General features: G+C 53.4%; 10 protein-coding genes across 10 annotated transcripts; 8 read left to right on the top strand and 2 right to left on the bottom strand.

Moving 5' to 3' along the window:
- Window positions 1-2: 2 nt before the first annotated feature.
- On the top strand, window positions 3-1,607 carry A1O3_02909 (formamidase; the record flags this gene model as incomplete). The annotated part of the gene is made up of 6 exons (XM_007733049.1): window positions 3-74; window positions 126-144; window positions 198-486; window positions 564-955; window positions 1,059-1,411; window positions 1,491-1,607. 6 exons carry the CDS (start codon window positions 3-5, stop codon window positions 1,605-1,607), a joined length of 1,242 nt encoding a protein of 413 aa, XP_007731239.1.
- A 288-nt stretch (window positions 1,608-1,895) lies between these two features.
- On the bottom strand, window positions 1,896-2,462 carry A1O3_02908 (uncharacterized protein; the record flags this gene model as incomplete). Its single annotated transcript, XM_007733048.1, has 1 exon — window positions 1,896-2,462. The coding sequence occupies one exon, from the start codon at window positions 2,460-2,462 to the stop codon at window positions 1,896-1,898; it is 567 nt and encodes a 188-aa protein (XP_007731238.1).
- A 2,337-nt stretch (window positions 2,463-4,799) lies between these two features.
- On the top strand, window positions 4,800-6,465 carry A1O3_02907 (MFS transporter, metabolite:H+ symporter; the record flags this gene model as incomplete). The annotated part of the gene is made up of 2 exons (XM_007733047.1): window positions 4,800-5,862; window positions 5,945-6,465. 2 exons carry the CDS (start codon window positions 4,800-4,802, stop codon window positions 6,463-6,465), a joined length of 1,584 nt encoding a protein of 527 aa, XP_007731237.1.
- A 1,081-nt stretch (window positions 6,466-7,546) lies between these two features.
- A1O3_02906 (uncharacterized protein) lies at window positions 7,547-9,518 on the top strand (the record flags this gene model as incomplete). Its single annotated transcript, XM_007733046.1, has 3 exons — window positions 7,547-7,763; window positions 7,819-9,096; window positions 9,178-9,518. 3 exons carry the CDS (start codon window positions 7,547-7,549, stop codon window positions 9,516-9,518), a joined length of 1,836 nt encoding a protein of 611 aa, XP_007731236.1.
- A 907-nt stretch (window positions 9,519-10,425) lies between these two features.
- A1O3_02905 (uncharacterized protein) lies at window positions 10,426-11,856 on the top strand (the record flags this gene model as incomplete). Its single annotated transcript, XM_007733045.1, has 1 exon — window positions 10,426-11,856. One exon carries the CDS (start codon window positions 10,426-10,428, stop codon window positions 11,854-11,856), a length of 1,431 nt encoding a protein of 476 aa, XP_007731235.1.
- Window positions 11,857-12,461: 605 nt separating this feature from the next.
- A1O3_02904 (uncharacterized protein) lies at window positions 12,462-13,394 on the bottom strand (the record flags this gene model as incomplete). Its single annotated transcript, XM_007733044.1, has 1 exon — window positions 12,462-13,394. The coding sequence occupies one exon, from the start codon at window positions 13,392-13,394 to the stop codon at window positions 12,462-12,464; it is 933 nt and encodes a 310-aa protein (XP_007731234.1).
- A 1,100-nt stretch (window positions 13,395-14,494) lies between these two features.
- Window positions 14,495-16,534, top strand: A1O3_02903 (uncharacterized protein; the record flags this gene model as incomplete). Its single annotated transcript, XM_007733043.1, has 1 exon — window positions 14,495-16,534. One exon carries the CDS (start codon window positions 14,495-14,497, stop codon window positions 16,532-16,534), a length of 2,040 nt encoding a protein of 679 aa, XP_007731233.1.
- A 423-nt stretch (window positions 16,535-16,957) lies between these two features.
- On the top strand, window positions 16,958-18,229 carry A1O3_02902 (cytochrome-b5 reductase; the record flags this gene model as incomplete). The annotated part of the gene is made up of 4 exons (XM_007733042.1): window positions 16,958-17,002; window positions 17,137-17,455; window positions 17,529-17,606; window positions 17,658-18,229. 4 exons carry the CDS (start codon window positions 16,958-16,960, stop codon window positions 18,227-18,229), a joined length of 1,014 nt encoding a protein of 337 aa, XP_007731232.1.
- A 3,906-nt stretch (window positions 18,230-22,135) lies between these two features.
- On the top strand, window positions 22,136-23,031 carry A1O3_02901 (uncharacterized protein; the record flags this gene model as incomplete). Its single annotated transcript, XM_007733041.1, has 2 exons — window positions 22,136-22,579; window positions 22,630-23,031. 2 exons carry the CDS (start codon window positions 22,136-22,138, stop codon window positions 23,029-23,031), a joined length of 846 nt encoding a protein of 281 aa, XP_007731231.1.
- A 727-nt stretch (window positions 23,032-23,758) lies between these two features.
- On the top strand, window positions 23,759-26,721 carry A1O3_02900 (urease; the record flags this gene model as incomplete). The annotated part of the gene is made up of 6 exons (XM_007733040.1): window positions 23,759-23,779; window positions 23,842-23,928; window positions 23,993-24,019; window positions 24,073-24,450; window positions 24,514-26,190; window positions 26,401-26,721. The coding sequence occupies 6 exons, from the start codon at window positions 23,759-23,761 to the stop codon at window positions 26,719-26,721; spliced, it is 2,511 nt and encodes an 836-aa protein (XP_007731230.1).
- Window positions 26,722-27,878: the final 1,157 nt, after the last annotated feature.

Genomic DNA, 27,878 nt, shown 5'->3' with positions numbered 1-27,878 from the left:
GCATGCCTGGAGCCATCAGGACCGCCTTGAAAGTCGATCTCGACAAGCTGGCCAAGGACCAGCCATATCTACACGTAAGGATGGCAATCGTACCTCCCGAGGACATTTGACTGATGACTGTGAAGAACAGATGGCATCCTGACGGTACGGTGCGCCTTTCCTGGGCCAGCTGCTCAATGGACTGAGATCTTTTTTAGTACCCTTCTCTGGAACCATTAAGAATGGAGAGACGGTCAAGATCGAGTGCCTGGACTGGACCGGTGGACAGATCAAGAACAATGACAGCGCCGACGACGTGAAAAACGTCGACCTGACCCAGATCCACTACTTGTCTGGTCCCTTCGAGATTGAGACAGCGGAGCCAGGCGACGTCCTTCTGGTCGAGATCCAAGATGTCCAGCCTTTCGAGGATCACCCGTGGGGTTTCACCGGCGTCTTCCACAAAGACAACGGTGGCGGGTTCTTGGACGAAATCTACCCTGAAGCGTAGGTATTCGGCTTCCTGCCCCTCCCTCACAAAGACACTCTGGTCTGATCAAGATTCCACTTTCGCCCGACTACAGTGCCAAAGCAATCTGGGACTTCGAAGGCATCTTCTGCTCGTCCCGTCACATCCCCGGCGTGCGTTTTGCCGGCTTGATCCACCCAGGAATTCTGGGCTGCGCACCGTCACCCGAGATCCTAGCTGAATGGAACAAACGAGAGGCGGAGCTGATTTCCACGACGTCGCTAGACCGTATTGTCGCGCAGCCTCCTAACTCGACAAACGTCCATGCAGGGTCGGCTGACGAAGAGACCAAAAACAAGATCGGGAAAGAAGGTGCACGCACGATCCCGGGCCGCCCTGAACACGGTGGGAATTGCGACATCAAGAACCTGTCTCGTGGGAGCAAGGTCTATCTGCCCGTGCATGTCAAGGGCGCCAAGTTCTCCGTCGGGGACTTGCACTTTTCTCGTACGTGAACCCTGGCCTCCAGCCCCTATAGCACACCCCACCCCGGTGTCTGGTTTCCTTCACCTGAAGCCACACGCCAAAGGTCAATTACTAACTCGCACAGAGGGCGACGGTGAAATCTCCTTCTGTGGCGCCATCGAGATTGCCGGCGTCATCACCATCAAGTTCGAGGTGATCAAGGATGGCCAGGCCAAGCTCGGCATGGTCGGCGGCAAGTCGCCCATCTACATCCCCGGCCCAGTCCAGCCGCAATTCGGCCCGGGGCGTATGATCTACTTTGAGGGATTCAGCGTCGATGAGCAGGGCAAGCAGCACTACATGGACGCCACTGTCGCCTACCGCCAGTCCTGCCTCCGGGTCATCGAATATCTCCGGCGCTTCGGCTACAGCGACTACCAGATCTACTTGATGCTGAGCTGTATCCCGATCGAGGGACATATCGCCGGCATTGTCGATGTGAGTGTGTTCCCGCTTTCCCTTTCAAAGACCCGGTCGCGATTGTGTGTCTGACCAAGATTTCCGACATGAATCGTAGATCCCCAATGCATGTACCACTATTGGTCTGCCAATGGATATTTTCTCGTTCGATATCTCGCCCTCGGCCGAGCCCAAGAAATTGGACTTGGGTGCTTGTGCTATGGCCAGCAAGTAGCATGGGACAGCACAGCAGAGAATACTGCAGATGGAGTGCGCAAAATTGGAACAGTTGTCACCGAAAATGCAAGCAGTAGGAGGATATCGATTGTTTTTCACCTACGGAATCATCTCCGCCGTGAAAATGAGGGACTGTCTGTTGGCGACGCCTGGGTTCAGATCTTCATTCGAGAGGTCCATCAAGTACGCGGAAGCAGATTACAGACAATGATATACCAGACAAGAGCTTCCACTCTCACTCGGCCTTCTCCTGCGTAGTAGGTGCGCCCTGTGCCACTAGTCAATCTCATCTCAGGGGCTCTCCCCTCGAGAGAAGCTCCCAGTACGCAGCAACACTGAGGTCTTTGGAGGCTGATTCCAGACGAAGAGACCATCTCGTAGATTGGCCTTTGAGAAGGATACGTGTGCCTAGACCCAGCTCAGCCCAGGTCGTCTTGCGACCAGCGGATTCCTTTTGATGTTGTGCCGGGAGCAGCCATTGCGAACCATCCTCGTCCACAACAACAACGAAACGACCGCTGCTGTCCTTCATCACGTTTTGAACAACAATGGTCATGTCGGGGATCGAAGCCGCTTGTTTTTCCTCCGCAGAGATATTGAGGATCCAACTCCGCACGAGGTCTGCACTACTGCCAGCGACATAGTCGCGCTTGCCTTTCCGTCGAGATGGAGAAAAGATATCCGGTAGTAGTGGCCCACTCCCGGCAGAAGCATGCTGGGCGTCCTCTGCAATAAACTTGAAGACGGTCCTAGCTAAGGGTGTTGAGTCAACTAATCCCGAGGTTGTGGCTCTGAATCGAGCCATCTTGTATGACTCCTTCGTGTCAGGCGTGTTCAAGGCGACGTTGTCCATGTCATTTAAGTCTGATCCTGAGGCAGATAAGTCTGAATCATCATATGGTACTGTATCATCAGCCTCATTCGACTCTGGCGAGGAGGAAATGGTGATTGTCCCGGCTCGCTCAGTGCTAAGATGTGAGGTCTTGCGTCTTTTGGTCACCGGTGTAAATAACCTATCCCGATACTGCAAAGGTGAACTTCTTTCAGGCTCGTCATCCTCAACCTCGATGGTATCTACCGAACGATTGGCAACGCGGACCTTGGGCAAGACGGGGGTGTCGACTTCATCGTCCAAGTTTGTCTGGATGTCATCTCTTTCTCTACGAACCGAGCGATGAAAGCGCGGTGTTGCGCCGAAGGGAGACACCAAGCCTGGCTGGGTCGGATACGATGTCTGAAAAGAGGGCCTTTGATTCGAGGCCTGGAGGGAGGGTTTGACACCAGTGGAGGGTGGTGGAAGGAAACGTCTGGCGGGTGCGGGAGTCTGCAACCCGTCAATACAGGTCCCAACATGCCAGAGAGACGTAGATGAGCAATACCTTTTCCGGGGGAGGCATTGTCCATGTCTGGACTAGATGGAAACAAGTCTTATATCGTGCAAAGGACCATGGGGGTCGAATGCGATGTCTGTGCCAGTACGAAGCACCTACGAGGTAGTCCGTAGTCCATACTCTGGTGGTGGAACTACTCTGTACAGTACCAAGTACGAGTCCTACGACTACGACTAAGTCGCCCCGCCAAGGCTGGTAAAGAGGTCAACGCGTCGCAGCACGCGTCGCGCAACTTGAAGCAGAACTTGAGGTGTATTTTACACTCCACAGATTAGTGGATGAGGAACGGCGACCGTCCCCGCATAGACATCTTGAGATGAACCATGCAGATCTTGAAATGCCAGATAGTCATGTTGTCGCTCAAGTCCTATTCCTAGTTTGAGAGCTTTTCCAGAGCTCCTACAGGCACAATGGGGCAGACAATGACAATGATCAAAGGGTCGTCCTCACGACAAGCCGCGGTCTATGCCAAGGTCGAAAACTCAAGCTGATTTCACATATTGCATGCCACATGGCCAATATTTCCATCACTCAAGCTACGCACTTGCACTTGCGTACCTACGTTCCCACGTCTAGCGTCGTGGATCCCTTCAGTCAGCAAAACACCTCGAAACCGTGGAAGAAGAGAGAGAAAATGTCGAAAAGTCTAGTTGCGCTGCTGCAGCTCTGTTTTTCCATTTTGTGCTCGTAAAACCTCGAGAGTAGGGAGATATTGTAGAGAGGCAATACTTGCAACTAAAACATGATGCAATTTGTTTGGCAAATACGAAGACGACATATCCCGCCGACCTAGGTACGAAAGGGGGTTTCATTTTGCAACGACATGGCCATTGTCACAGAATCTCAGACGTCTCGCCAGAGCAGGGATATCACGCATCTGCCCTGATGTGTTTGGACACCAACAGCTGAGGAACCGGGCACTAGATCAGCGATTAACGAGATGGGATGTTCTGTCGAGGTCCGATCCTAGACAGGAGTTTGCCTGCATGCCAGTCAGTAGGCGGATTTTGCCAACGTCCGCCGCGCCCACCAGAGATGAGCAGCGACGCACTTGTCCGCAGTCGAAATGGCGTTGGGAGACAAGGTTGATGGCATTACCAGAGTTCCAAGAGTTCCAAGGAACAGCAGTGGTGATCCGGTGCAGAATATCGATAGTGTCCCTCGATGAGCCTAAGGGCCCTTGGGGGGTAGGCTTAGGGGCTAAGGGGCGTCTTCACATGTCGTTGTGGGCTTTGCTGTTGCTGTTACATCACACAGCTGCGCCTTGCAACCATTACGGAGTACGTACTGCTAGGCTCTACCAGCTTTGACTGCATCTGGAGAAGGTAAGCGATCAAACATGGAGTGCGGGATGCCATCGCCTCCTTGGCCCCCGCCACACGCCCAAAGACACCCGAGACAGTGATCTGCAACCTCCACCCCCAGCCTGATGCACGTACCGTCCAACGCACCATCTAGGTGCCATCACCAATCGTGTTGTCCAACCCTGTCGCGCAGCCGGGGGGCCTTAGGCCTGGCGCGATGGTGCAATATCTTGCCAGTCAATTCTCTCGACTCTCCACGGGAAAAGCAAAAAGCAACTTCGATCGGCTAGGGCCTCGAATAGACCTCGATCTGCACACTACGTATGTCTACGTATGTGACTGTACGAGTACCACCCGGTTGTCAAGCATGGGTGCGGTTACATATATACCTTTGTCCAACTCTGCTTGGGTCAACTCCACCGCACCTGTTCTTCTCCCCTCGTTCGGTTTTCGATCTTCCATCACTCCGACGGGCACCCTTCTCGAGCTCGCACCATGGCGGATGACAAGCAAGTGATTGATCGAAAGGACAACTTGAATGACTACCGCAATCGCCTGGGCAGCGAAGTCGCCGTGGGATACGATGACGACAGCGCCATCCCGAAGGGGTCGACGGACCCGGTGTACGAGGCCAAAGCCAGAGTGCTAAACCGCGCGATCCAGGACATCGGCATGGGATGGTATCAGTGGCAGCTGTTTATTGTGGTCGGCTTTGGCTGGGCGAGCGACAACTTGTGGCCGATTGTGACCTCTTTGATCTTCACCCCTGTCGCCAACGAATTCAATCCCTCGCGGCCTCCGCTGCTGACGCTGAGCCAAAACATTGGCCTTCTTGCCGGTGCCATCTTCTGGGGCTTTGGATGCGACATTTTCGGCCGTCGATGGGCATTCAATTTGACCCTGGGCGTGACCAGTGTGTTCGGCCTGATCGCCGCCAGCTCCCCCAACTTTGCGGGCATCGGGTGTTTCGCTGCGCTATGGTCCTTTGGAGTCGGGGGCAACCTACCCGTTGATTCGGCCATCTTTCTTGAGTTCTTGCCTGGGAGTCATCAATATTTGCTTACTGTCCTGTCCGTCGACTGGGCCTTTGCTCAACTCGTCGCCACACTCATCGCCTGGCCCTTGCTGGGCAACTTGACATGTCAGGAAGGAGAGACCTGCACGCGCTCCAAGAACATGGGCTGGCGGTACTTCCTGATCACGATGGGCGGCATTGCCATGATTATGTTCTTCATCCGCTTTGTGCTCTTCACCATCTACGAGAGCCCCAAGTTCCACATGGGCAAAGGCCGCGACGACGAGGCTGTGCGCATCGTGCATGAGGTGGCACGCCGAAATGGCAAGACGTCGTCCTTGACCATCGAGGACCTCAAGGCCTGTGAGATACTCGCCGAGGGAGGTGTTGCTGGCCATCAACAGACCAGCGCCGCGGCACAGCTGAAGCGCCGCCTGGAGAAGATCAACCTCACGCATGTCCGAGCGCTGTTTGCAACCAAGAAACTGGCCTTGAGCACATCGCTGATCATGGTCGTATGGGCGTTCATTGGACTGGGATATCGTACGTGACATTCCTATCCTTGTTTGATCTTCGTCTTCCTATCCCCAGTGTACTGATCCCAGTCTCACTTGCTTTTGTGCAGCCCTCTACAACGCTTTCATCCCGTACCTTCAAGCAATCAAAGGCGCGCAATTCGGGGACGGCAGCACGTACATCACCTACCGCAACCAAGTTATTATCGCGGTGCTAGGGATCCCTGGCGCTCTGCTGGGCGGCGCGATGGTGGAAATCCGCCGTTTCGGCCGCCGCGGCTCCTTGTGTGTGTCGACCATCCTGACTGGTGTCTTTTTGTACTGCTCCACCACCGCCACGACCTCGAACTCCTTGCTCGGCTGGAACTGCGCCTTCAGCTTCACCTCCAACATCATGTACGCTGTGCTCTACGGCTACACACCGGAATGCTTCTTCACCAAGGACCGCGGCACGGGGAACGCCCTCACCGCCACTGCCAACCGAGTGTTTGGCATCATGGCCCCTATCATCGCCATGTTTGCCAACCTGAAAACCACCGCGCCGGTATATACCAGCGGCGCGCTGTTCATTGCCGCGGGCCTAGCAGTGGTAGTCTTACCGTTTGAGAGTCAGGGCAAGGCCAGTCTTTGAGAATGCCGGCGCGAAAACACGAAGATACATCGGGTTCTCAGGGCCAGGGTGACGGTCGAGAGGAGTACAAGTTAGGACGGGGCAAGGCTTGACTAAACAGGGCGAGACTAAACAGGGCGAGACTAAACAGAGCGAAGAGAGACACGCGTGTAGATCTCGAGACATGACATTTTAGAATCTAAGGATATCCATAATACCGAACAGGTTGGTGGCCACAACATCTTCATCGTCCGATTCTCCCAGACACTATCGCGTTTTAGCAAATTGTAATAGTGGTCAAAGGCATCTATTCCAGCAATAAACCAATCAATCTGCTATTAATTCACGTACGCATATAAGCGTATGTCAAGGAGAGCCTTAGGAGCGACCGAAGTTCGAGAGCGAAGCTATGTATTTATGACTGTACATATGACCTACCTACCTGATGTTACCATACTACGGCCTCTAAGCCCTACATGTACTCCGTACACGTTAGAAACAACTTACAGGCCATCCTCTGCTCAGATCGCACTCACTCACATGCCTTTTGTTAGCTTAACGCCTACACCGGCCTAGCACCACGGATTAGTCTGCAGTAATTACGGTACAGACTATTATTGTACTGTACTACTCCAGATTTCTACCGTCCAGGCTGCCCATCCGCAGCACCGATCGCCTGCAGTACCGAGCTTCCCTTCTCCTCCAGACCACCTGGCACACCAGCGTCTTCGGCGCCCACTAGTACCTCTCTCTTCCTCAACCGAGCAGCGGACTACTACTAGAAGCCAGCTTCAATAATTCTATGGCGTACGCACGGCGCCTCAGGAGCCTCCTCTCCATCATTACCCCCAGACCATCTTCGCGCATGCCTGAGACAATGGTTCAGCACCCGGCAAAGAGCGGAGTTTCGTCCACCAGTGCAAGTAGGTCAGAAGTGCTCGGGTCAGCTGGCTCAAGAGAACGAAGAATACACATGGCTGCTAGTAGTGTCGAGTTCGAATATTAGAGGTGAGAGTGCCCGGTGTCATCTTCCCAATACAAGCGTTCCCTGGTTCCTGTTAGTCTCTGCTCCAGTGTCAAGATCATGCTCCAACCCTGCGCCATGCTTACAACTGCTCTGTCTCTGTTGAGCTGCTTCCAAGCTTCCCTCGTTGCGGCTGGACCAATCATCCGCCTGTCGGATCTGTCTGTCAAAGACTATCACCCGGCCCCACGAGGCTGGATGAAACAAGGGCGTGCCCCAAGCACTCATTTGATCCATCTCACGATTGGACTATCCCAGGGTCGCTTCAGTGAGCTTGAACGGCATTTGTATGAAGGTACGATCCACGATATGAAGGGGCATCCTCAAATAGCACTAATCGACAGTAACAGTGTCTGACCCATTCCACGCCCGACACGGGCAACATTTGTCGGCTGAGGAAGTCCATGAGTTAATCAAGCCCCCAGAAGAGGCCTCTGTTGCCGTCCATGAATGGCTGCAAGGCCATGGAGTTGACGTAGACAAGCTGAGATACAGTCCGGCCAAGGATTGGATCTCCGTGACGTTACCCGTCTCTGCGGTGGAAGAAATGCTGGATACCGAGTACTCGGTCTACAAGCACCACGACGGAGCTGTTCTGGTTCGTACAGAAGGGTATTCGCTTCCTCTCTACGTTCATGAGCACATCAGTACCATCCAGCCTACCAACTCATGGGCCAGACTCCAGCGACAACAGAAACGACACGAGGTTGAGAGACGCTATTCTCACGTCTTGAAAGTCGCTGATGATTGGACTCCGCCCGAGTTTCTCCCCGTACTGTCCAATGCCACAGTGGAAACCGTGTGCAATTTCGATGCGGTCACTCCGGACTGCCTGAGGACATTATATGGCACGGTAAATTACGAGGTCAAAGCTGCTGGAAAGAACAAGATGGCCCATATAAACTATCTGGACGAGGCGAGCAATCGTTCCGACATCAGCATATTTTTAAGCAAGTATCGACCGGAGGCGGAAGCGTATGCATATGAATTCGAGGCCATTTCTATTGCAGGCGGCTTGCTTGACAACGGCACAAATGTCGCGGCTGAGGGACTTGATCAAGAAGCAAACCTGGATGCCGAATACATGATTGGCATAGGGTATCCTACCCCTTTGGTCGCATACCATACAGGCGGCCGTAACCCTACCTTTACGCCCGACCTTCTGGAAAGCGACAACAGCAACGAACCATATCTGGTCTGGGCGACTTACATGACCGGCTTACCGGACGAGGATATCCCACAAGTGATCTCCACTTCATATGGGGATGACGAGCAGACAGTCAGTCGATCCTATGCCCAAGCGGTCTGCAACCAGTTCGCCCAACTTGGGGCCCGAGGCGTCAGCTTGTTCTTCGCCAGCGGCGACTCCGGCGTGGGTCAGGACGGCACATGTTACTCCAACGTGGACAACTCGACGTATATGTTCATCCCGGCGTTCCCACAGGACTGCCCTTATGTGACGACTGTAGGCGGCACCAGAAACTACCCGGAGTCTGCGGACTCGACGTATTTCGCCAGTGGAGCCGGTTTCAGCAACTATTTCGACCAACCTGCATATCAAGCCAAGGTGGTGGACAGCTACGCCGAAAGCCTTGGTGGACTCTACGACGGGTTCTACAACAAATCAGGTAAGCTTTGTCAAACTTACACCCAGGTAGGTACTCAACAAATAGATGGGCAGGCTAACGTTCCTTCTTTGCTTGTCCCAGGCCGTGCTTATCCCGACGTCTCATGCATCGGACAAATATTCTCCGCGATCTGGAACGGCACTACTGCGCGTGATGTCGGTACATCTGGATCTTCACCCATCTGCGCCTCTGTTTTTAGTCTGTTGAACGATGCCTTGATCGCTGAGGGCCGACCCCCGATGGGCTTCATCAATCCCTGGCTCTATTCTCACGGACACAGGCTATTCACAGATGTGACGAACGGTAGTTCAGCAGGATGCAACACCACAGGCTTTCCTGCCGCTCCAGGTTGGGATGCAGTCACTGGATTCGGGACTCCATACCTTCCCAAACTCCTCGAAGCATTTGGATTGAGGGGATAGAAGACCCAACTCATGTCCGTGGCAAGACCGTTGATTCACTTCCCCGGGATCGAAGGGTATTGAGGAGAGAATTTCCTAGCGACCATCAACGGGGGCATAGGGGTGTTGTTTTTCTTGGAGTCGTGAGGAACACGGACGGACATCTGATGGGAAAAGACTGGTAGTTGGCCATACCAGGGCGGGTAGCCCCGATAATCCACAACTACTGCACCAGCGGCAGCCTCTTGTCTACTACTAGTATATCAAGTATATCAGGAGGGTCGGACGAGGCCGACGAACTGCGATGCGACTGCTTCTCCGCAGAGTATTTATGTAGGTATGTAGTTATGTACAGATACTATACGGAGTACGTAGGCCTGGGCTGAGGCCATCCCCTCTCTTTGATAAGGGGAAACGGTGGCTAAAGCGTTGTGGAGTGAGTGGTGAGTGGCGAGTGGTGACACTCTGATAACCAGGGCAGGCAACGTTGCATTCGGCCTTCTGCGAAAATGAATTCAACTATGAGCCATGCACGCAGTATTTATTCGTTCATTTATTCATTCATTCCACCTCTGCACGCAGTGACAGCTGGGCTTGACTATTGGAGGTGACAAGGACACGGCAGCCAGGCGAAAAAGCAAACCCATTTTCTAACCGTTCTGTATCACACCTGTGTCATTCCTGAGTCCTGTACGGCGTACGAGTACTTTGTATCTATTGTATCTGTACCTCCACCTCTAGAGATTGGTCCTCCTGGCTATCTAATTCCCCCTCTTCCCTATACTGGGGACCTCCCTACCTATATTGCTGTTGACTGGACTCTGTGCTCCGTACGGATACTGCTGTTCACTGGACTCTGTACGGAGCACTCCGTACGGATACTGCTATTGCTACGACCGACGGAAACAGAAACAGAAACGGAAATCAAATGGCACCACCACCACCACCCAAATTCACCCACGCGTCGCCCATTACGGTCTCCCTTCATGACCTGCGCCGCGACACCGTCCCCTTCTCGACGCTTCTGGCAGCGTTCGGCCCGGACAGCCTGGGGATCCTCGTAGTCACGGACCTGCCGGGCGAGTTTGCGCGGCTGCGCAGCAAAGTGCTTTCGGACGCGTCGCGGCTGGCGGCACTGCCGCGGGAGAAACTGCAGCAGTTGACGAATCCGGCCGCGAAGTATTTGGTCGGCTGGTCGCATGGCGTGGAGACGCTGAGGCCCGGGGTGGTCGACACGGCCAAGGGGAGTTATTATGTCAATTGTGCGTTTTATCAGGATCGCAATAAGAACCAGGACCAGAACCAGGACAAGAACCAGAACCAGAACCAGCCCACCACCGGCCAACTCTCTTCTCCTCCAGGCTTCGAAGAGTATACTTCGCCCAACATGTGGCCGGAAGAAAGCGACCTGCCTCGTTTCCAGGCCGACGTCGAAGCCCTGATCACGCTCATCATCGACACGGCCGTGCTGGTGGCGCGGGCGTGTGATCGGTTCGCCGCCGCCCAGGCCATCCCGGGCTACCAGGACGGATATCTGGAGAGAGTTGTGCGCGGGAGCACGACCACCAAAGCTCGACTGTTACATTATTTCCCGATTGACTCTAGTGATCAGAATGGGACGGAAGATCGGAATCGGAATCATGAACCTATTACACGGACAAAAATAAATGAACCGGAGCAGCGGCCTAACAATACCAACAGCAGCAACAACAGCAACAACAACAGCAGCAGCAGCAGCAACAACAACAGGATCAAGAACAACAACAACAACGATGTCGAGGCTGGTCTTGCTGAACCCGCTGCGGAAGAAGGGGAAGGCAACGACGAGATCGCTGATACATGGTGTACCACGCACTTGGACCACGGGTGCTTGACGGGCTTGACGTCGGCCATGTTTGTCGATGAAGGGGCGGTGGCAGCGGGCTCGGTGTCGCAAGAAGCAGCAGAAGAAGAAGAACCAAATGTCGAAGCAGCAGCAGAAGAAGAACCAGAACGAACAGCAGACCTGGCTCAACCATCTCCTCTCACAGAGCTCCCTTCATCCCCCGACCCCTCCTCGGGACTCTACGTCCTCTCCCGCACAGGGCAGATCTGCAAAGTAAGTATCCCGCGCGACTGCCTGGCCTTCCAGACCGGCGAGGCTCTGGAGTTGATCACGCGGGGCCAGTTCAAGGCGGTGCCGCATTTCGTCAAAGGCGTGGACCCGAGCAAGAGCCAGAGCAGGATCAAGAGCAAGATTGCTAGAAACACTTTGGCCGTCTTCACACAGCCGAATCTTCACGAGCTGGTCGATGCCGAGACAGGACTGACCTTTGGGGAGTTTGCGCGCGGCGTGGTGAAGAAGAATACGGCCGGCTGAAGACCCTCACTGAAAGAAGGAGAGAATTAATGCGCTGGGCTACACTAAGGCCGGAGAGGACGCATTTGATCGAGCGGGAGCGGGAGGGAAAACACAGGGGGGGTGGTACTGTCTATGTCTAGCAAGAACAAGAAGGGGTGAGAAGATTTTCCGAGAAATCAAAAAAATCAAAAAAATCAAAATCAAAATAGCCTGTTTCTCTGGCTGGATGTACTTGATGCTCTCCTGCATCGGAAAGGCGAATCAGACTAGCAGACTGTGCTCGTCAGAATGTGTGTTAGTCTTTCCTTTCTGACCGGTCCAGCGCAGTTCCATCCATCAGCAGCCAATATCAAATTGCACGTGTCGGTGTCCGCAAAATATGCCTTTGCCCTGCTTGTATGTCGCCTCCCAGACCCCATCAACGCCTTGCTAGTAAAGTATGCCGTGCTCCATGCCATCCAGAACTCAAACGAAGCAAATAGTCATGCTTTTATTTAAAAAACAAAAAGGATCCAGATGCCAAACCTCGGCATCCCATGTCTCCAGAACTCCTCAGAGCGCCCAACCGTGACAAAGGCCTGAAGCGATAATGTCTTGCTCTGTGATCGTCTTGCATGGTCTGCCTATCTTGCAATTTCCGGCCGTGTCCGTGGAAAATATAAATCCATAGTGCCTGAGTCTGAGGCCAGTCGTGTACTGTTGGTTTGTACCGAGTGGTCGTTCATAATTTGTTCATCATAGATACTAGATGTCTGAACTGGCGGGCCGATAAATGTAGGCGGTTGGGGAGGTGCTTGTTCTTGTTCAGAATGGACCGGTTCATTTGTGTTGTCCTCCATACTCGTTCTTGTATGTCCAGTTTCCAGGCTTTGGATAACCCTCATGGCGGATTCCATGTCCATTTCATGCCTTTCTAGCGCCTCTTTGAGCCATTGTTCCAAGGCTTGGTTGGTCGCTAATGACTCCCCTTGTAGCCGTGAGAGCATAACATCACGCAGGACCTCAAAAATCTCGTTCGCTGGATCTGGTGAGCGGCTGTCTACAAGTTGCTGTCCGACCTTGAACGGGTCAGAGTCTTCTTGCTCTGCTTCTGCAGCAACCGTCTCAGATTGGTCATCAGAATCTGACCTCGACAAATCCTCAAATACCGCTCTTGGCCCAGACCCTACGGGTATTGCCACGACATCATTGCCGGTGGTTGTCCTGACTTCTGTTTCTGCCTCCTCTTCGTATCTCTCCTTGGCCGCTCGCGTACCCTCCCATTTGCAAAGGCTCAAGATCTCTCCATTGGTCAGTCCAAGCTCGTCAAACACACGGAAGAGCCTTCTATGCCATGTATATCGGGACAGACGACGACGATGCGGAGGGTAGGTGTAGTCGAGCCCGGGATATTGCGCTTCCAACGTATCGATCGCCCCATAGAACGTCTGGACCTCCGCCCGGATTTCTCCTACAATATGGCGGTGCACATGAATATAGAAAGAGGCTGGATCCGATTGTTTTGGTTTAGGGAATGTTTTCTGGTATATCAGATCTGCAATGCAGGGCTTCCGCATGATGTCTTGGCTCCTAACTTGTCGGTTGTACCTAGGGTTCAGCCCCTTCTGTGGTAGTTCTGGTCGGGGGGTGCAGGAAGGAAACGAGGCGATGAGCAGGTCGTCGTGGAGAGACGGTGGGTTTGGGGATCTAATAAGTCAATGGCTCTTCGAGTGTCTGGCCCTCAAAGCATTCAGGACGGGTTGGGCGCAGGGGAAGGAGGCATGGAGCAGGAAGAGTACGCAGCCCGAGGAACGAGAAGGAGAGGGCGGTTCGAGGTGAGCTAGATGGATCTGAAGGCACCGGCAGTGACGGCTTAGCAACTTTATGGATAGGCGAGCCGTAGTCTGAATTCGAGCGAGCTCGATCACCGTAGTATTGAATTGAAGTCTGGCGGCCGCAGCGCAGGGATGCTGTTTTAGCTCAGGTACTGACTGCGCCGCCGGCCACTGATTTAGCTTTTGACACCCAAACTGAGAGTCTATCCCCCGAATCGAGCGTCAAGTGGGACGGACACAGAAGCAAGCACGAAAGGTTTGAAAGAGAGAGTTATATGCTGATCGGGGCGGAAGAGGTCGAAAGTCTTTCAATCGCCTCTTATCTTGCTTTTGTATTTGCCTTCCCTTGATTTCCCCCTCTTCCAAATCAAGCGGGCCACATCAGCAACAACAATTGGCATCCGGCAGACTTTGCATTCTCAACCATACAATCCCTTCGTCTGGTCAAGTGGCCCAGGCGGTTGTGCATGGCCTTTCGCGACCCATCTACGAAAGCCAATCAATGGATGGACAAATCGTGAATAGCCGGCCAATGCACCCAAACTCTGCGCTGGCCCGCCTTCTGCCAATCCTCTCTGCCAGCAGTTCCGATCCGACGTCCCCATATAAGTCCCCTGAACCGTCCCTGCAAGTCGTGGCCTTTGTTGGCTAGTCCAAGCAGCTTCTGTCGGTGGCTTAGGCCTCGGGACTGGCTGCACTTCCCCAGTCGCCGCTCCCGCATTGGGGACACCTTTCCTTGAACGAAGGTAGATGGGGGCAAGTCTTCCAGCCTTGTGAGCCAACGCAGATTCGTGCAAAAACAATACAGTCCCCTCTGCGGGCGTAGCTCGACACCTGGCATCATGTCGACCTTCAACGGAATTGTCAAGGAGTTTCCCAATATTAGGATTGACTTTTTTCGCACGCATCCGGGCAAACCTCCTCCGGCAGCGTACTTCCTCAGTCATGTCCATAGTGACCATTTACTGGGCTTGGAATCGGTCAAGATGCCGTTCGTCTACTGCTCAGCCACGACGCGGCGAATCCTCCTCAAGCTAGAGAAATATCCACATCGCATCAACTTTGCGAAGGGTATACTTGAGTCTCGTAAGCAACATTATCGTCACCTGAAGACGGTGTTGCGACCGCTCCCCCTTCACGCAAGTACCGAGCTTGAATTGGGCCCAAAATCTACAATCAGAGTCACCTTGCTGGATGCCAATCATTGCCCAGGAGCTGTTATGTTCTTGATAGAAGGGGACGGAAAGGCGATAGTCTATACAGGTGATATCAGGGCTGAACCATGGTGGGTGAATTCGATTGTGCAAAACCCCGTAATATTGCCATATGCTTGCGGGCTGAAAACGCTTGATTGCATATATCTTGATACTACATTCGCATCCCATGATGAGCCATATAGGGAGTTCCCCACGAAAGCAGAAGGGTTAAAAGAGCTTCTTGAAAAGGTTCGCCAATGCCCTGCGGACACGATCTTTTACTTCAGAGCATGGACTTTGGGCTACGAAGACGTCTGGATTGCCTTGTCCAATTTGTGCAAGTCTCGAATCCACGTGGATGACTACCAGTTTCGAATATTCCGACCTGGCGACGAAGTCGGAGGAGACTCATACCACAACGAAGGCGCATCTCTTACAGGGTTTACAGTGGGAAACCACAAACTTTCAGGTTGCCTGACTGCTGAGAGTAATGTCAGGATCCACAGTTGCGAGCCTGGGACAAAATGCCATTCGAGCATCAAAGGATTGAAGAATATTAAGTGGATTACACCCATCATATCTAGACTCGAAGACGGAACCGAACTTAGAGAGATCGGGGCAGGCGGAGGAGGAGGCGATCTTTACCAATCTTCCGACTTGAGACTAGACGACTTGACATCAATCCAGCAGCTTGCTGCAACTTGCGCCGAGCTTACGGACGATGAAGCAGTGACTACTATGCTCAAGGACGAAGTCACAAGAGCCCACAGACTCCAACGCTTCAGCATGACATTGGAGGGGGTTGAAGACTTACACTCAGGCGAGAAACCCTTGACCCTGAGAGATTTTTTAGCACTCCTGTCTAAGTTCCACCCATCTATGCATGCTTCGAGAGGACAGTCAGTGCCTCGGGGTAGACAAAGAGATGCTGGCGATACCATCCATTTTCCGTACTCTCGTCATTCCTCTTATCATGAACTGCGCCACCTCATTGGAGTGTTCAGACCGAAAGATATCTGTCCTTGTACAGTGGATCTGGAATCTTGGTGTGAAGATCTCAGCATGGAGGCTCTTTTTGGTGATCTCTGTGTGGAAAAGACGTTCTACTACGATGAGGAGACTAGACAGCAAGTGGAGGAATGGAGAGAACGGGAAAGCTTAAGTTCGATTAGAGGTCGAAAAAGAAAACGAGGAGATGAAGAAACTCAAGAGACCGAAACTCAGGAGGACCACCAGCAAGTGGCAGTCGATGAAAGTTCTCAAACAAACATTGATGGACCAGGAGTCAACACAACGAAGGGGAGTCTCTCTTCGAGCGGAGACATAGTCGGTCATGCTCAAGTGGAAGCGTCTGAGGACAGCGATGGTGGCAGGATACAAATCACCTTGGATGATGGCTCGGATGATGACTGCGAGTCTCTTTCGATGTTTGACAGCATCCCCGGAGAGCGATTGGTCATACCTGTCAGGAAGTCGGCAATGAAGTCATCTAATGATTCGCCGTCGCAGGGTTCTGATTGCGGCGAGGCCCCTGGTGATCAAGAGCAATTGAGAAGGTACGCGAGAATGGAGGCGTATCAAGCTGCAAGGCACTGTCTACTTAGAAACGACAGCAGTCAATGGGACGATCTGTGCCTGAGAAGTGTTGGGCGTCGTGGGCACGAGGAAGAAGAAATCGAGTTATAGTATGGAATAATCCGTATAGGTATAGGTACACCTAGGTGCCAGTATAATCAAGAGATACAACTGACTGAATGGGCTGAGGAGGAAGAGCGAGCCCACGACCACCCGTAATGAGAAGCCTTGTCCAACACTCCAGCACTGCTTGCGGTCAAATCAGGCTGGGTGTTAGATGCCAATGGCACCGACGTCAGCGCGGAGCAGGTCCGTGGCTGTAGTACGTCGTAGTACGAGTTTTCCTATGTAGATCGTCGAGCTCCATTGACGTTCTCGGGCGCTGCTGGAGCTTCGACCGAAACACCAACTGACGCCATCGCCGCGAATTAAATACCTTACCTACCTGACCTACGCCATCTCACACCTCAGGGCAATTGTCTCCGTCCTCTCTCCCCAATCTCTCCGATCGCACCCTCGACACACTCCGTCAAGATGTTTGCCCGATCAATGTTGAGGTCTGCAGGACCTCTTCGCCAGGTATGCTACACCCTAGCTATTCCCTGTCCGACCTGGTTAGCCTTGCGAGTCACTCCATGGCGGGCGGCCCTCCATTCTTTCGCCATTGCTTCGCTCATCCAGCGCCAATATACTGATCTCTCCTCTGTGTATAGAGCATCCGGAGCTATTCAACCGAAGCACCTAACAAATCCTCCTCCACGCCTTGGATTGTCGGCGCCGCAGCCGTCGGCGCAGGCATTGCCGGCTACACTCTGCTGGGCAACAACAAGGTCTCAGCCGACGCTCCCAAGCCGTCCGATGACGCGAAGTACGGAGCCCAGAAAGTCGGGGAGACGTCCAAGGCCTTCACTGGAGGGGACCAGGGATTCGTCGACCTCAAACTCGCCGAGGTCATCCTGTACAACCACAACACCAAGAGATTCAAGTTTGAACTGCCCGAACAGGACCAGGTCTCCGGGCTGAGCGTTGCTTGTGAGTTGCGGACTACCGTCGGAAGGTGAAACTGCAGTCGAAGAACATTGTCTAACCCAGTGGCACGAAACAGCTGCCGTCATCACGAAATACCAACCGCCGAATGCTGACAAACCGGTCATTCGGCCGTACACGCCGATCAACGATGAAGGTAATGCTTCCAACAGCCACATCTTATGGCAGCAGATAACTGACGTAAGAGTAGATGTCAAAGGTTACCTCGAGCTGCTGGTCAAAGTCTACCCGAACGGAGCGTTGTCGAGCCACTTGGACTCGATGGTCCCTGGCCAGAGGCTCTCCTTCAAGGGCCCGATCCCGAAATATCCCTGGTCGCCGAACAAGCATGAACACATCACCCTGATCGCCGGTGGCACAGGTATCACGCCCATGTATCAGTTGATCCGGGCGATCTTCAAAAACCCCGAGGATAAGACCAAGGTGTCTCTGGTCTACGGCAACATCACGGAGGAGGATATCCTGCTTAAGAAAGAGCTGGAGGATATTGAGAAGGAGTTCCCTCAGCGATTCCGCGCCTTCTACGTCTTGGACCAACCCCCGTCTAGCTGGCCGTACGGCAAAGGGTTCATCTCCAAGGAACTCTTGAAGACAATCGTTCCGGACCCGAAGAGCAGCAACATCAAGATCTTCGTCTGTGGCCCTCCGGGTCTGTACAAGGCCATCAGCGGCAACAAGACCAGCCCACAAGACCAGGGTGAGCTGAGCGGCATTCTCAAAGAGTTGGGCTACACCAAGGATCAGGTGTACAAATTCTAGATCATCAGACCTCAAGACACATGCAGAGTCCGCACTTCCTGCCCAAGATGAAGCTGAAAAGGAATCTCAAGAGCTGCGGGCCCGCATTTCTGTCTTTGTACAACTACACGAGACCTAGAACGATCCGCCTCTCTTGCATTTCGGATCAAGTATCTAGAGAAAAGCAGAGCGCTTTGGAAGTTTTGTACCCCTGTACATCTTAGCTGTGCAAAGAGAAGAGAGCTAGATCTGACTCTGATAAGCCAGAGAAAATAGACATTATATTCGAAACATCAAGACTCAACTAATTTCCTCTGATAGGGTAGTGTCGCCGTAGGAGCATATACAGTATTGAGTTTGTTGCTTCTATGGCACGATCTGCCTCTGTTCTAGCCTTGGAAAGATCACTAATACTACTGGTCTTGGTGGCGAGTAGAGGGCTGCTGCATTAGGATTGAAGCGACGCTCAACCGAGGAAAGGGATGCTTGATCCTGATATCCATAGATCCGTAGGACCTAGGTACCTAATGTGCAAACAATAGCACGGTGTACGGAGTACGGATACAAAATCATAGCTGTACCACCTTGACTGCTTAAGTCTTAAGGCCAAGGCCCCCGGACAGCCTTGTCAGCCTAAGGAGCTTTCCGTGACGGACTTACTGTACAGTAGGGCCTCCTAAGCCTAAGGCTGTTGAGCCGCCCGAAGGTTTAGCTGTACCCCAGTAGGGTGGGCGTCAAATCCACGGCGATCTATTATTATGACAATGATAATCCCTAGAAGCGTCTCTACAAGACAGGTATCCGGAAAGACACTGCAACTCTCGGTCCGATAAGGCTATGTACATACAGGATACTAGAGCGGCTTCTTCAGCAACCACTATAGACTTTAGTATCTGTAGACTTGTGGAATGCTGAACCTACCCTCCCTCGTAGTCGGTGTATACCTTACGTATACACACACCAATAGGTGTGAATTCCTAGGAGGTCAAGAGAAGGCTTAGGCTCTTTGGCTGCCTGCCGTATGTACCCTACCACGTACAGTACCTAGCTACCTAGCTATAGGCGTTGGGAGGGGTTTGAGGCTGGTCGTTGGGAGCGTTTTGAGGCTGGTCGTTGGGAGCGTTTTAAGGCTGGTCGTCCCGGAACGTGCAACCGAAGTATAGGGTATTGAATTGTTGTTAATCTTTGATGCCTTCAGAGCTTGTCGAACAGAGGTTATGAGATAAGATGGGATTTGATCCATTTGTGTGAATCCGTCTGCCGCTGTTCGTTCAGACGGCTAGGTATGTGCGAAGGGATAGGATTCGTATAGGAGTGGATTTGTATGTGGCATAGTGACTTACTGTAGGTACCGAGGTATTAGTAGTTGGGCGTTGATAATGAAAATACTAGACGCGCCTTAAGGCCCAGGAGCTTGGGTGGTGACCCTCGGAGGCGCTGGGAAGGACTTTGGGAAGCCGAAAATGTATATACTTTCTAGAATTTCTAGGCGGGCGAAGAGTGAGTGAGCAGGCACCTTCAGTACCTAGGTACCTAGGTAGGTAGGTACCTAGCGCCTAGACAAGTGGTCATTTGCCCTGTAGCACTGTTAAGGGCTGAAGCTTCATCTATAGGCGTTGATATGACCGGGGACATGTTAGGAGGAGCGGGGGGGCTAAGGGCTAAACAGTAAGTAATTAGATGTTGGGCATGGTCTTAAGGGAGAAGGGAGCGAGGATAAAATAGCGAGTCCTAAATAATAGGCGTCCCTATAGTGGCTAGAAAAACTGAAAGTGCTTAGGAGGCTCAAGCTTACAGTACTATAGCCGGCGAGAAGAACAAGACTGGCGCTCACGAATCGACAGGGGACAGGAAAAGTACCTATACTGTTGAAAAAGTAGAGATATTCAGTATGCCCTCTAATAATTAGGGGATGCCCCTATTGCACCCTGAGAGGGAGTTGTACAGTGCATTATGCCTGATCGTCAAGGGAGCACTGCTGCTCCCCTCCAACAAAGCAAAACTAGCCATGAAAATAACAGGGGGGGCGGCAGTTGCTGGACGGAATAGAGCCGCAAAGGAACGCAGGGAGGGGAGTGTTTCAAGGGCAGTGCCGCGACGACAGCCTGCAGCTAAGCTTCTCAGGCCTCAACAACTCCTAGTGACGAGGCCGGGTTTGTCCCGTAGAGCCGCCCGCCACATCGACAGGTTATCCCGTGCAGGCCCAGCCGCCCAGGTCACCATCACCAGTACCCATCGAACTCAAGGCAGTCTGACACACAGAAAGTGCTAGTTACCGTATGTGAGTTAGGCGGGCCGCCTCCCAGAGGCGCTTATGCAGCAGCAGCGTCGTGGGGCGCTGCTTATCGAGCAGGTGGTTTGGGTGCGTGGGTGGTCTGACTGATCATCGGGCATGCCTCCTTAGCTTCAGGAGCCCTTTGGTCGAGCTTCCCGCCTGTTTTTGAGAGGTGCTCATCACCGATTAGACCTTCTTTTGGCGCCCACGGGCGCAAGAAGCCCCTCTTCTGACGGACGCCCGCGGGCGAGCCTCAGATTGTATGTAATTTCCTTTCTGCTTATAGTAGCTGGGGGCGCACCATTCGGGAGGATAATTGTCTTGACGGGCAGAGTAAGTCCTCTGTGTGTACTGTACCTCTGACAAACTGAATATGCCTGACGGCTGCATGATTTAGCGATTAGCACTGTGTCTCGTACACTTGTCAGACCGCCAGACCTCAGGTAGGTGGGAAAGCGCATGCTCTACACATTAGGCCATGTTCTGGCCCAGAAGAGGTCAACTCTGCCGTTGACTGGCTCCAGGATACCTGGGGTGCACACCATCCTGGCCCCCGTTCGGCAGCTGAGGGCAGGCAGAGCTCCGCGCCTCAAGCACAAAAAAAGAGCCTAGGTCGGGGCTAGCCTGCAGAAGAGCAGGGTTGTGCGCCGGTCTGGTAAACAAGGCCTGGAGTGGGAGGAGGACGGTGATTGCTTGGGGCCCTGTAGAGGGATGGGGGCTTGGAACCCAGGCAAATAGAGCCGGAAGTGTGCAGGAGGGCAGTCCAATTAAAATCTAATGGGCGTCCCTAGCGCGGCAGTTACAGTGGAGCCTGCAGCGAAAAACCACTGTTACAGGCGGCAGCCCAGGCAGCACAGCGAGGGTGGAAATAGGTGAGAGAGCCTGGGAGGGGAGGGGGGTGTTGCCTGTCTGATCAGATCCTGCAGCTGCACTTTAGCCCTGAAGCTCCGGGTTGATCTAGGAGCACCCGTCCGGCACCCGCTCGCCCACTTATACCGAGCCCCCCCCCCAAATCTGCTCTTCTGCTTCTTCCACTCCCGCCTCTTCCGCCCAAAGATATTTCCTTCCTCAAGCGCAGGTAGCTTCCCATTGCCGCGCCCACACCCTCATCCAACTTAAGCCTCCACCCTCTAGGCACCTCTCAGGTAAAGCCGGCCTCACCACCACCAAAACATCACCCACTCGTACACGCGCCAACTCTGGTTAATAGAGACAACCTGACTCCGCGTCCTCAGCCTCGATTCTGCAATGGCGAAGAAGACTGTCGACCCCGAGTCGGCGACCACTCAGGTCAACATCGCCGACTTTCAACGCACCCGCGATTCGGTATGTCTAAGATCTTCTCTCGACCCTATGCCTTGATTATTGCTTCAACTTCCACGCGTATCTGCCATGCCCAACTGCCACCCCCGCGATGAGGCTCTGCCCTGCGCATCGATGATCAAAATATTCCCCCTCCGCAGCCCACTCCCATTATCGTCAACAGAACGCGTCATCTTCCACGTCCATGACTACTGAGCCCAAACATGCCTTCCCACCCTCTGAACGCAGGGTTGCCCGTACATCTTGCTCAGTTCATCAAACAATGTAACGAAGCGAGCCTGGTTGCCATCTGCATCCTCACTCTTGATCTCACACGTCTTGCCCACACCATGTTGGATACCCAAAATGATGCAGAAGCAATAGCTCACTCTTACGACCAGGTCATCGTCGCCCTCGCGACCCTCCAGTCCTCAGTTCAGGACCTATCCCGTGCCTACATCCAGCATGCCAATACGGTGCTCACACCGGGCAAACATGGCCTTAACCCAATCGATGCCAACCTTACCAGCATCCTGACCGACTCTGGCCTTCTGGCTGCACGACCTGCCGAAGCTGCCCCGGCTGCACCAGAACCGGAAACCGATGGGAAGAAGAAACGCAAGAGGACACCCCATGACCCGAATGCACCAAAGCGTGCTCTCACCCCGTACTTTCTGTACATGCAAAGTGCTCGTGCCACCATTGCCAAAGAGTTGGGGGACCAGGCTAAGCCAAAAGAAGTCGCCGACGAGGGTACTCGCAGATGGACCGAGATGAGCCCTGCTGAGAAGAGTGTACGTTTCTCACCTCGATCTATTTGGCCTTTCTTACTGACCATTCATAGGTGTGGGATGACAAGTACCAGAAGAATTTGGCCGCCTATCGTGTCAAGATGGCAGCATACAAGGCTGGACAGCCGGTCCCTAGTGATGAAGAGGCTACTCGTCTCGTCGATATAGGCAAGGCCCCAGAACACATCGGTCTCGATGCAGAAGGAGAGACGGAGGAGGAGCCTGTTGCTGCCGAGTCGTCTCCAGAGCCGTCCCCCGAACCCGTCAAGGAACCTAGCCCACCAAAGTCTAAGCGCCGCAAGACCAAGGATGCCACTCCCAGCAAGCCCACCCCGGCCAAGCCTGAGATCAAGTCGCCAGAGAAGAAGACCAAGAAGAGTAAGAAGGAGAAGGAGGCCCCGGTAGCTCCAGCCTCGTCAGCTAAGAGCGAGAAGACGAGAAAGGCTAAGAGGTAAGGGGTCGCAGCTAGGTTGCACAATAGGTCAAAGGTGGTCTGGCTTCGAGTATGAATACGTTCAATACAGTCTCGGCTAAGGCATGGACTTTGCAAAGGACAATCATTCATCGGGATTCTTGTTTGTCATGTTCATAATGAAGGCGTTCTCGTGGGGTATTCCATTTTTGAGAGGAATCAACGCGGATTGCCGGTCCAGTTGGTATTAGTCCTGAGAGATGCGTGTCCTGGACACCAATGCGTACTATGAAATGGAAGGGTTTGGTCTTGAATTTGGCCTGTTCTCCTCTGCATCTACATTAATGTACCTTCAAAGCGTCGGGAATCGCTGACAGAGGCATCTCCCTGCATGCTCGGGTCATGAACTTTGTACAGAGTAGAACCAGGCCTCGTAGGTAGTAATTGCATGCTCGTACACATACTGCTGCTTCTCGCAGTTACCCCTCCAACTCCGGCCGAATCAGCTCTGGGAGTTGGTGTTGATGCACTGCGACAATACCTTGGACGCTCCTCATGCCCGCCCGCTATTACGGCGTCTTCCTTTGCCCCGCACCCACTCACTGCCCGCCCGTGTTTGATAAGCGAATAGTATAATAGTATGGGCTGGGGACAGATAAAAAGATAAACAGCTGGCGAGTGTGCCGGTACATATCCTTACTTTGAATCAACCCTCCCCGAGGAATGAGGCTGGGTTCGAACTTCAGATCCAGGTCAGACAAGACTTCACCATGCTTCTCGTCCCCAAGGAGGTAGGAAGACTCTCTCCTTTGAGTGGGCAACACGCAGACAGTCTATTGACCATGCAGCACAGCTCGATAAGCTTGTAACCTCGCAGCTGGGGTTTCTAGCACAGAGAAGGCTGGCGAGAGGTGTCAGGTTGAATTATGCCGAAGCCTGCGTATGTGATATGGACGCCTATCCGCTGTAACAAACGACTCACTAATCCCTTCATACCTAACTAGGCACTTGTCGCCAACAATTTGCAAGAGGTAGGATGTCAAGGCACTGCTGAGTTGGATCCGTACGCTAATCCTCGAACCAGCTTATCCGCGATGGAAACCACTCTGTGGCAGACCTCATGTCCATCGGAAAGACGATGCTTGGTCGCCGCCATGTGCTACCATCCGTGGTCTCAACCTTGACCGAAATCCAAGTCGAAGGCACATTCAAGACCGGCACGTACGTCGTGACGGTGCATCATCCAATCAGCTCGGATGACGGCGATCTGGACAAAGCCCTCTACGGGAGTTTCCTGCCGGTGCCTTCCAAAGATGCCTTCCCTCTGCCGGACCCGAGCGAGTACGAGGGCAACAAGATGCCTGGTGCTGTCGTGCCTGTGAAAGAGGGCAGGATCTTGTTGAATGAAGGCAGGAAGAGGATCAGGTTGAAGGTGGCCAGCAAAGGCGACAGGCCGATCCAGGTACCATCTGCATGGTTGTTCACTGTGATGTTTTCCCCTGGCTAACCACGTTTTTGGGGACAGATCGGATCTCATTATCACTTCATTGAAACCAATCCTCAACTAGAGTTCGACCGAGTGAAAGCATATGGATTCCGCCTGGACATCCCAGCAGGAACCTCGGTGCGTTTCGAGCCTGGAGACACGAAGACAGTCAACCTTGTTGAGATCGGAGGCAACAAGATCATCCGCGGCGGAAACAATGTCGCCTCGGGGGTGGTCGACCTGACGCGCGTCGATGAAATCGTCGAGAAGCTTCAAAAGGCCGGGTTCGCACATGTCCCCGAGCCAGCTGGCGATCTGGCTCATTTAGATGTCGCGTCCATGACCAGGGCAGACTACGCAAGCATGTTCGGTCCCACGACCGGCGATCTGGTGAAACTAGGAAATACGGATCTGTGGATCAAGGTCGAAAACGACCTGACCGTCTATGGAGAAGAATGCAAATTCGGCGGCGGCAAGACGCTTCGTGAAGGAATGGGCCAGGCATCGGGCCGTCCAGACTCGGAAGTCCTGGACACGGTCATCACCAACGCGCTGATCGTCGACTGGTCAGGCATCTACAAAGCAGACATTGGCATCAAGCACGGGGTCATCTCAGCCATCGGCAAGGCTGGCAACCCCGACGTCATGGATGGCGTACACCCCAACCTGGTCGTTGGCAGCGGCACGGACGTGATCGCCGCCGAAGGCAACATCGTCACGGCGGGTGGATTTGATTCGCACATCCATCTGATCTGCCCGCAGCAGGCCTACGAATCCATCTCGGCGGGAATCACTACATACCTCTGCGGCGGCGTCGGTCCGTCGGCTGGCACCAATGCCACCACGTGCACACCGGGAAAAACGCACATGAAGCAGATGCTCCAAGCCGTGGATTCGCTGCCCATCAACTACGGCATCACGGGGAAAGGCAACGACAGCTCTCCCGTGGCGCTGCGGGAGTCCTGCGAAGCCGGTGCCTGCGGGCTCAAGCTCCACGAAGACTGGGGCACCACGCCGGCGGCCATCGACACCTGCTTGTCGGTATGCGACGAGTACGATGTGCAATGCCTGATCCACACAGACACGCTCAACGAGTCGGGGTTCGTCGAATCCTCGATCGGGGCCTTCAAAGGCCGCACCATCCACACGTATCACACCGAAGGTGCAGGCGGCGGCCACGCTCCCGACATCATCTCGGTGGTCGAGCACCCGAATGTGCTGCCATCCTCGACGAATCCGACGCGTCCTTACACGCGCAACACCCTGGACGAGCACCTGGACATGCTGATGGTGTGCCACCATCTGTCCAAGAACATTCCGGAGGACGTGGCGTTTGCCGAGTCCCGCATCCGCGCCGAGACCATTGCCGCCGAGGACGTGCTGCACGATCTCGGCGCCATCAGCATGATGTCCTCGGACAGCCAGGCCATGGGCCGCTGCGGCGAGGTCATCCTGCGTACCTGGAACACAGCGCACAAGAACAAGCAGCAGCGCGGCACGCTCAAGGAAGACGAAGGCACGGGCGCCGACAACTTCCGCGTCAAACGTTATGTCAGCAAGTATACCATCAACCCAGCCATCACGCAGGGCATGTCACACATCCTCGGAAGCGTCGAGGTCGGCAAGTTGGCCGATTTGGTTGTATGGAAGCCGAGCAACTTTGGCGCAAAGCCGAATTTGGTGATTAAGAGCGGCATGATCAGTTATGCCATGATGGTAAGTCTTGGTGTTGTTGTTGTTCGTTTCTGTCTCCCAACCAGAGAAAGCTATCGGATCCTGGCTTTTCTTTCCCGGGGAGGGTTCATCTTGTGTGATCTATTCCCAGAGAAAGACATCCGATCCTGGCTTTTTTCCCGCGGAGATTTCACCTTTTGTGATCTATGACCAGCAAAAGGACGCCCACTAACTCGAGTGTGTACTGTACAGGGCGACGCCAACGGCTCCATTCCGACCATCCAGCCCATCATTTCGCGCCCCATGTTCGCGCCCTTGGTGCCGACGACATCCATCACCTTTGTGTCAGCCGCGTCGATCGCCTCGGGGACCATTGCGTCGTACAACCTCTCGAAGCGGGTCGAGCCCGTCAAGAACTGCCGCAACCTCACCAAACGCGACATGAAGTATAATGATGTCATGCCCAAGATGAAGGTCGACCCGGAGAGCTATGTCGTCGAGGCGGACGGGCAGGTCTGCAAGGCCGAGCCGGCGGAGGAGGTGGCTTTGGGGCAGAGTTACTACGTTTTCTGAAGAAGAGAAGAAAAAAACACCTCTCTGAGCGTCGCCGGGTCTACGAAGGGAACAATGACAGACGGTGTCAAGGAAGGGAACAAGGGCAGAGTGAGCAGTAGCATCGACAGGATAACGAAGAAAATATTGGGAAAATTTCAGGAGCGCCGAACCGGAGTGGAAGGGAGTGGAGCGACGGGATGGGATAGGGTGGAATGGAAGGGTCTATCTACTCGTATTTGAATGTCAATATCAAGAAGGGGCCTCCTCTCGATGTTGTGTTGAATGTATCTACCTGCTCTTGATTTGGCCAATCTAGGCTTCTAGGCTTCCTGGACTGGCTGGAAGTGTGAGATGATTGGGATGAGCAAGGAAGGGACTACAATATTGGAAGTGTGTGAGATCATTGAGATGAGCAAGGGCCTACTCACGATGTTGGAAAAGCCAGAGCCAGGGATGAGGATCTAGTACCCGAATAACAATAACAGACCTGAGCAACACAGCCACCCAACCATCAGGACCAGGACGAGCAGGTGAAACATGCAACATGATACTGATATCGATATTCCGCTATTAACATATGCTACCGTCACCTTCGATCCCATCCAAAGTACGGAGTACGGATAAGAGAGAGATGCTGGATCCGTATTTGGAATATCAAAGACAATGTAACCACTGTAAAAACACGACCCAAGACATGTCGACACCACCGCCCACTACTGAACCCACTAATTGTAATTATGGCATACGGATAGACAACCTGGATATCTGGACGCCTGCGTATCTGAAATAAGATGTATCTCCGTGGCCGTAGTTCGATGTACGGATCCTTCGATAGAACAGAGATCCCTATGACAAGACACTCCAAGAGCATTTGTTCAAGCGAGTTTGAAGGAGCTTTCTGGTTATCCTAATCGCTACCGTAAACAAATATCTAAGCAGTACCGAATACCACTCAAATGGTCCACGAACATTGAGCTGCTGTCGTTGTAGGACCAAGCTCATATCAAATCCACCGATACCTGCCCAACCAGGGCAAGAGAGCTGCAGAAAGACTTGCGTCCTTCGATCCTGCCAGGACTATGCCACTCTCTGTCTGTGCCGCGAGGCACTTTTGGCCCGTGATGGTATGAGAAGAGAAAATTCCTAACCCAAACTGCAACGCCGGACCTCCAAAA

The sequence above is a fragment of the Capronia epimyces genome (assembly GCF_000585565.1).
Source record: "Capronia epimyces CBS 606.96 chromosome Unknown aczIQ-supercont1.2, whole genome shotgun sequence".
In the NCBI taxonomy this organism is placed as follows: domain Eukaryota; kingdom Fungi; phylum Ascomycota; class Eurotiomycetes; order Chaetothyriales; family Herpotrichiellaceae; genus Capronia; species Capronia epimyces.
Note: the sequence above shows the minus strand (reverse complement) of the source record. Positions and strands in the feature narration are given on the sequence as shown.